Source organism: Carassius carassius, chromosome 22 (assembly GCF_963082965.1).
Source record: "Carassius carassius chromosome 22, fCarCar2.1, whole genome shotgun sequence".
NCBI lineage: Eukaryota > Metazoa > Chordata > Actinopteri > Cypriniformes > Cyprinidae > Carassius > Carassius carassius.
In genome coordinates this window covers 2,575,993-2,584,781 of record NC_081776.1, presented here as the reverse complement: position 1 = coordinate 2,584,781, position 8,789 = coordinate 2,575,993, and the positions used below count along the sequence as shown (strand labels likewise).

At 39.6% G+C, this 8,789-nt stretch overlaps 1 protein-coding gene across 1 annotated transcript; it reads right to left on the bottom strand.

Moving 5' to 3' along the window:
* Nucleotides 1-239: 239 nt before the first annotated feature.
* On the bottom strand, nt 240-8,514 carry LOC132098669 (prosaposin receptor GPR37-like). Its single transcript, XM_059504773.1, has 2 exons — nt 6,790-8,514; nt 240-1,108 (listed from the first exon to the last, which is right to left on the bottom strand). The coding sequence occupies exons 1-2, from the start codon at nt 7,801-7,803 to the stop codon at nt 278-280; spliced, it is 1,845 nt and encodes a 614-aa protein (XP_059360756.1). The 5' UTR covers nt 7,804-8,514; the 3' UTR covers nt 240-277.
* Nucleotides 8,515-8,789: the final 275 nt, after the last annotated feature.

The following is an 8,789-nucleotide window of genomic DNA, read 5'->3' as shown; positions in this document are numbered from 1 at the left end:
ACAGATTGAAGAGAAATCTAAAGTGTTTGGCAGTGCAAAAAAACTGCAAAATTAAAGCAGTCACTAGTTCAGTGTATCTATACAGTACAGTATATATTTATATATATATTAAGGACAATTATACAAAAAAAATTACTTAGACCATTTTCAGTCTACATTACCTTCTTTAAAAGAGCAACATACCGGTTGAGGTCAAAGTATTTACACAGTAAGACAAGAGCATGTGCTTGTACAGTACAGTACTGTACAGTTGGCACTCGAATCCACACACGTTCACTCAGCAGTGGGATCCAGTGGGTGTGTAGCTGGACATCTCTCGGCGTATAGTGCTGAACGGCGACAGCTCCAGTTCTGTCGTGCACTCGTGCTCATTGTCGTCGCTGGCTGTGGCCGAAGAGTGGGCTGCGATCCCACACGCCTCTGCACAGCAGCAGCAGCAGCACTCCAGAAAGGCACGACCAAAGGGTCTGCAGAGGCACAGAAGCAGCACCGGCGTGACGGCCGCGCGCAGGAAGAGCAGCAGCTGACTGAGCAGATGCAACAGTGCCATGGTGCTCTGCGGGACCCCGGCCGCCATGTACGCTGAAACCATGTTGCACACGTTGTCGGGAACCACGCATGCGCCGTATACGATCGCCAGCGCGACCACGGTGCAGTTCATTTGGCTTTCCAAGCGGATTTGCTTCTTGTTGCCTCTGGCGCAGCCGCGTTCTGCACGACGGATGCGTCGAGCGGTCGCCACTGAGCTGCCGATGGTGAAGAGCGTCGGCAGGCAAAAGTAGCAACCGAAGCACCACCAGAGACGCGCACCTTCATAGGTCAGGCCCAGGATGTACAGCGTGTCAGGAAGTGAAGTGGAGATGCGAATCAGGCAGCGTTCAGACGCCGGGTCGTCTAGCATGCCGTCGCCGTTTTCAGACACCAGCTGGCGGATCAGGAGCTCGGGGAGGGCGAGGAGTAAGGCACCGATCCAGATGACGGCCAGCTTGGCGGCGGTGGAGGTGCAGTTCTCGATCATCTCATAGTACATCTGGACATTGGATGCGGCACGGAAACGGTCGATGCAGAGAGCACAGAGGGTGAAGGTGGTCACACCGAGAGACGCCACCTGGAAAAAATACAAACACAAAACACAGTTTCATAAGAAAGGATAGGAAAAGTACTGATACTTCACTACCAAGTTGATGCTGGACAAAATTATAAAAAACTGTAAAGATCTGTGAAACCTGGAAAAACTGGCATGGAAAATTGTGGGAAAATATTATTGTGACGAGTAGGGCGGGGCAGAGAGCCGTGGGAACAGGAGCGAGGCCGGTGGAGTGATTGGAAATGAGCGACACCTGCTCGACCCACCGGTGCGCCCCACTCGTCACAATCATGAATATAATTTTTATAATATAATTTTCTGTAATTTTATCAAATTTAATATTTCAATTTATGCAGAACTTTAAAATATTTTTTTAACCAAAAACACTGTAAATGTGTAAATATATGCAATTCATTCATTAAAAGGTGTGGGAATCCTGCATTTTCCACTTCTGTGTGATATAAAATTATTATAGAATATCAAACTTGTTCATTAAATTCATTATGCATTCAAATTAAAACTAAATTCAATTAAAAATTAAATAAATTAAAATTTTTAATTTAAATTATGCATTTAAATAACTTTGGCAGTTACTTAAAATAAACTGAAAAACTAAAAAATTAGCCTGAACAAAATATGAACATAAAAAAGAAAAATTAAATAACATAATAAAAACTTTAATAATAATAATAATAATAATAATATATATATATATCTGTAAAGATTATTTATAATTATTTATTTATGGATTTTGACATTTACATATAAATGATCCAAAATCCAGTGAATGTAATATCCAGTTTTGACAAAAATGTAATCCTGTAAAACTTTGACTGGTATTGGTATCATCTGACAAAATGTTGTTATAATGACAACCCTGTTTGCGATATCTTTGAGAACGGTGTTATTTGTCAGTCTAGTGTCTAGAGTAAATGGTGTAAGGCCAGTGGCGTAAACAAACCGCTTGACAAGAAAGTCTGAATTACATCTGGCATCTCGCTGAACCCAATCCTATAGCTGAAAACACTCTTGTTCAGCACATAGCAGCAGGTCTGCTAGACTAGAAACAAACAGCTCTGGTTTTTACAGACTTTATCTGCTGCATTATCGTGACAGACAGTCAACCTCCTGCAGGCCCTTAATTAATTCAGCCTGAACAGAGCGGGGCCTGAAAACACTCCCAACGCACCCTTCCCTCTGCGAAACGGGACATTTTGCCTGACTTTTGCTACAATAAATTGGGTGATATGAAAGAGTATTTGCCAAGGCGACACAAAAGAAACAACTGCAATGAATGGGAGACAACTGGAGAGCTTCTTGGCCACGTTTGAGCAGCTGCGTCCCAGAGGATGATACAAACCCAAATGAAAGAGCCAACTAAGTGTTTGTCTTCATTATCATAATTACAGAGCAATCAGGCACATCAGCATCAAGGAGGAGACAATTAGTGGAACGTCTTTCGTGCTGTTGTGCATCACTGGCTCAATGAAAACTAGCCCACATCTTTCATCTCCAAAACCAGATCTGTGAGACCCTTCATCATTTTGACAAAAAGCAGACTGTTCAGAATCCATTATGGATGCATTGTGTCCAATAAGATGCTGTAATGGTGCTATATTACTTCCATAGGTGTGAAATACATCCATCCTGCACCATTAGACGCTCAGCACATTGAATGATCATCGGTTTACTGCGTGGGTTTGTGGGATGGGAATATTCTCACAGCACGAGCAGGTCAGGAAAGTGATGCTTCCAGACTGCAAACTACTGCTGGGTTCCTCATGCATTTTATGTGCACATAAAGTTTCAGAAAGACTGTCATTAAACTAGTAATGATCCTCTCTGCGAGAGCGTTAGGAATTTTCAAGCAATGGCATTAGTTTGTAAGTTTGATTAATTTCTGTGAATCAGTTCATCATCAACTATATACATGTATATAAGAATTATCACAAATGTTGACAGGAAGAAAACTTCTAAATGTTAAGAAAGACAAAGGAAACACAAGACTGCAAACAAATGTACATGGAGTCCAGACCACAGGCTGCATGATTCATGTGGTTTGAAGCAGATTTTCACAGTAATCAAATCTAAGGTCTCTGTGGTCTCCACACACCTCACGCTCTGGCAAACAGTCCAGTCCATGACCCTCATCTCTCTCAGTCTGATCTGACATTCACATGCATTTGAAGGCATTTTCTAGCTTACAGGTTTCCTAGCAGCAGGTGATGATAGCATTGGCTGTGATGGTCTTTCTTAACGCCTCATTAGTTCTCTGATTAAGAAGCTCTTCAGAACAATGGAGGAGCTGATTATTAATCTGGTTTAACGGCTGCTTTTAGACAGGGTGACTGCAGGCCATTGTTGGGCTACCGGTCAACAGGGACAGCAATAATTCGTACTTAATGACAAACGAGATGCACTGAGGCATGAGCGAGCTAGAAGCAAAAGCTATTACGTGAATATTGTTATATGTGAAGAGCACAGAATGAAACAAATACATATTCAGCTACATAAATTCAGACCATTAAAGGGGAGTTAACAGCCTGGATCAAAAACATAAACACAAAATGGATTAATAATAGAAGAGAAAGCCAACAAAAATCAAACAAAAACCAAGCCAAACAATAAAATGAAATAAAAATACCAACGACCCTACATAGGACAAGCGGTTTAGAGAGTGGATACAAAAAAATAATATAAAGTAAAATAATACAAATATATATATATATATATATATATATATATATATATATATATATATATATAAACCACTTATCCTAGGATCATTGGATCATATATATATATATATGTGTGTATATATATATGTGTGTATATATATATTTATATATATATATATATATATATATATATATATATATATATATATATATATATATATATATAAACCACTTATCCTAGGATCATTGGATCATATATATATATATATATATATATATATATATATATATATATATATGTGTGTATATATATATATGTGTATATATATATATATATATATATATATATATATATATATATATATATATATATATATATATATATATCTATATGATCCAATTATCCCAGGATAAGTGATTTGTTCAATAAAATAAAATAAAATAAAATAAAATAAAAACAATATAAATAAATACCCACAAGGGCAAGGACAAGTTTTAAAGAATAAAATAAAATAAAAACACCTATGACCTTAGTTCTAGTCAGTTCCTAAAGCGTTCTGATCATTTTGAATATGTTGCTAAGATGATGCTAGGAAGCCAAAAGCCATCAGATAAACCTCTTCAAATGAAACAAGGTCTTCATGCAAATGTCTGTGTTTTGACCGATGCAATCTTCAGAAAGCTAAAGACCAGTCAAAACACAATTCAGGTTAAAACACTGCACCCACACGCTGCCCTCAGATTTGCTTGACTTACCACAGTGAGAAATGTCAGACCTCTGATAAAACAAACCCAATGATCGGACAAGTTCAACTGGCGTTCGCTGAACTTGCCTGCAGTGGAGCAAAACTCCATATTATATATTTCTCCACCCTTGAACGGAAGCCCTCTGCAGCAGACAACAAGTCATGGGACGTTAAATGTGAAAAGTGACAGGTTTGAATAAAAGCAGCAACAAGACCCTCTCCCAGAATGCAGACTTCTTGCTCACATGACCTATCACGCACAATGTTTTGCATGCATGTGTGAGTAATGAAGGCGTTTTCTCCCTTTGGAGCACTTTGCCATTAAGACTGAGTTCACTCACCACTTAGCTTGCATGCAGCCACTGCAGATCAGCATTCATACGTGAGCTGCAGCTGGAGGGACGGGCACATGCACAGTGACTTGTTTTCATTCAGCTTCACCATTGTCAGGCCCAGCCCCCTGGCTCTCTCTGTCTGTCCTATACAATCACAGCAGGCAAGCTGTGTGCAGAAAAGGCCTTCCATCCAAAACCCATTCTTCACACCCCTCACACCTTTCACCTTCTACTTCTCTAAGGCAAACAAATGGGTGAATCTCACCAAAGCCTCTTCAAGGAAAGGCAGTCTAGGCCATCTTAGTAACGACCGTGGGTTACTATTTTATGTGTATACAAGCACAGCTCCTATCTGCTTGAATAGAAGAAGGCTGAGCACGCTCAGAAAACAGGTACAAAAGCTGCCACTGGACCAGTATCCCTTTAAAAGGTACTAATATGTAGTATTAAGATTCTAGTGAGGTACTCAAATGTGAGGTCCTACTATGTATCTTTAAGGTACTAACATGCACCTTTTTGGGGTAAATAAGGTACAAATATGCATCTTTAAAAGGTACCACTCCAGCAACAGCTTTTGTACCTTTTATGTATAAGAAACTGTTTGTCAAGATTGCATTAAAATAGTAAGGGGAGCGATAAATGCAATGCATTTGGTATTGTTGTGCTTCTATAACTTAGATTGGTGCCTCCATTGATGCCATATTGTGCATTACAATTTCATTTGTTGAGTGAGCTTTCCATTAAATCAATGCATTAATAAATGAAAAAAATCTATTTCAGTATTACTTTAACAAAATATCTAATGAGAAAAAACAAGAATAGAAATTACCTATTCTTAAAAAATAAATAAAATCAAAATAAAATTAAAGCATATGATTTTACTTAATGCAATGTAACATTTTCTACCCTATTTGATTTTAGGGTACAGTATGATCTGTATATATGTTTTTGTGAGGTTCACCAGGACAGGTTTCCAGCCATACAATGAGTCCACAATTATTTGACACTAAAGAAGCGTGGGGTTTGGATGGTGTAAAGTGAGCTCTAATGAAACTGGGTGTGGTGAGGAGATCAGGATGCAGCAGGGTGCTGCAGATTTCATGTGTAATAAACGGTTGTGGTTGCACCATACAGTATGTGACGGTAGTGGGACAGAGGTCAGAGCAGACTGTCAGTACAGGTGTCCTGAGGGCAGGGTGGACAATCTTTTGCATGGGAGCACTGACATCTCCCGAAACGAGACAGAATTACCCACGATGACATGTTTCACTACCTTACCCTCAAGAAAAGCTAAACTTATCACTACTAAACTTATGCATGGAAAGCTAGATCCTTACATTTTAAAAGAATGCAAAACAATATATTTTGAAGAACATGTTGGTTAACATTGGAGCCTATTAACTTTCATTGTGCACTCCAAAAATATTTAAGATTTAATTAATTAATACATTTAATAAATTAAAATTTTTCACTAAAAAGCAAAAAAAAAAAAAAAAAAAAAAAAAAAGATTTGTTTTTGCAATAAAAAGGTTCATGCGTAATATGCTTAATTTAGCATTTTAAAAATTTCCTTTTTTTTAACTGACATTTTTTTTAATGTTTGTTGTTTGTATTTTATATGAGATTTAAAATTACATTATTTTATTATATATGGTTTGAATTTTATTTAAAATTTCAAATCTTAAATTTGGGCCTAGAATTATATATATATATTGTGGACAATGAATACTGAGCCATTTTTATGAAGGTGATGAACTGACAAAATTTGTATTTTTGGGTGAGAAATCCTTTTAAGTGCCAAAATGTTAAGTTAGTGTTTGAGGTTCACTCTAATCAAGCTAAAACGCCATTATTAAAAGCAATGATTTGCACCTATCCCACATAATCATTCATATGTAAACAAACATTTAAAACCTGTTGTGATTGAACATGGAATCCTTTACCTCAATATAGGGTATGACTTTACAGGTGAACTGGCCCAGCAGCCAGGTCTTTGTGAGTTCGTGAAACACCACGAGTGGCAGGCAAAACAGGAGCAGTGCAAAGTCCCAGATAGCCAGGTTGGCCAGAAGAGCATTTGAGATGCTCCTCATGTAGTAGTTATGGCACACCACACACATTATTGCTATGTTCCCAGTTATTCCAACAGCGAAAATGAGGACCGAAATGATGGTGATTGCATACGCCCCGTACGTCTCGCTAGTGACGGGGTAGAAAGGATTGGGGAAGTTTTCGCTCTCATCATCCTCGGGGTATGGAGGTGTCATTGGCGTGGCGTCCCATGGGTCGTCTATCTGTTTGGTGTGGAACTCAGCATATCTGGTGAGATCGAAAGGGAAATTTGTGGAGGTGAGAGCTAGAGGCTTAGGCATCGGTTCCCACATGGATAAAGAGGATGTCAGGGCATTATAATAAGTTTCAACTGGTGTCAGTGGGACAGCGCTTTTATTCTGGCCCCTTTTCAAGCTCTTAAACACTTTCTTGTGGTGTTCCTTTGTGCCTCTTTTGCGTCTGTGGTTTCTTCCTCGCTTGCTTGTTGAATACGGCTTAGAGTTATTGTGTCCACTTACTGTTCCCATGGTAGCAGGCATCCCAGCATTCAACTTTTTCCTTTTATGTCGCCGCAAGGGCTTATGCAGGTTTGTGCCTCTGTCCGTGACTGTGTGTGTTCTGTTCAACAAGAGATGTCTGTATCCATACCGCTTACCTCCGCTCTCCAAAAGCAGCCAGAGATGTGAAGACAAGTTACTGTTGTCTTCTGAAGTCTGTCTGATGTTGAAGGCAGGTGCACCTGCGGCTTGATGTCTCACAGGGTGTGTGGCACTGGGTTTTGCACCACGAAGGCTCCTAAGAGTGACTGGTTCTTTGGTGTGTGCATTACGGTTTTCTCCGTGCAACAAAACTTGTGGACAACCTGCAATGAAAAAGATCGTTCTTAAAAGCAGCAGCATCTGCATCTTCACAGCTTCAGTGTGCTGAAGATGTTAGAAAAATACTCGAATGTGGTGCATTGCAAAGAACACACAGGATTTTCCCAGATTCACATTAAGGTAAAAGTTCAAACGCGAATGATCAGTAAATGCTAATTAGATCCATGCAAATGACTTTTCCTGTTCCATCAACTCCGGTGTTGTGCGGCAAATAAAAACCTCCTCCTCTAGATTCTTCGCGTTCCTCGTCTCAGCAAAGTGCCAGAAAGACGATGTTTCCTCCAAACGACATAATTTCACCATCATTTGCGTTTCTGCTTCTGCATCCCAGCCCAGCTGCAGGAGTCTGTCGCATCCCGTGTTATGTTGGGCGCGGCAGCCTGGACTCGTCCTGCGCCTCTGCCTCGAGACGCGCTCCGTGGCGCGAGCGAGCGGCGAACGGGCGGGGTGCTACTGCTACTGTGAGTGAGAAGCTGGTGAAGAAAATGGACGGACACTCTCCTGGCGGATAACCTTGTTCTGTCAAGCTGGATCCATCAGCATCAACCCCTTGGACCTCCGCAGCTGGAGGCGACCCCGCCCCGCCTGTGCGTAGTACATTTATTACCATGCGTAATTACGCAAGTCAACAGAATCATAAACCGAACAGTCTTGAGAGTAACATGGGTTTATACGAGTTAAATTACATCCGTGTGTCACAGTAACATGCAGGAAAATTCAAACTGCAAAATAATTCACAATGCACTGATATAAAGAGACACATGCTACGTTAATAAATCAGGGTTAAATGTTACATTTATTGTTTACATATAGTCTATACGTAATATTCGCAGAATCTGCACATGCATCGTGCATGCAAACAAGACCAATCCTTGTAAATAAGTGTATAAAATAAATAATTATTAATTACGAGTCACTCCATTTTCTATATCTGCTGACTCTAAACATGCAAACAAATTAAACAATATAAAACGTGAATCATGCTATGTACATATTGCATTATATCTATAATA

What these genes read in the sequence shown, in the direction of transcription:
- LOC132098669 (XM_059504773.1), bottom strand. Translation starts at nt 7,803, where the DNA reads ATGCAGATGCTGCTGCTTTTAAGAACGATCTTTTTCATTGCAGGTTGT. An exon ending in AAGTCATACCCTATATTGAG is followed by an intron (nt 1,109 to 6,789) that starts GTAAAGGATTCC and finishes TATTTTTTCCAG; the next exon opens with GTGGCGTCTCTCGGTGTGAC.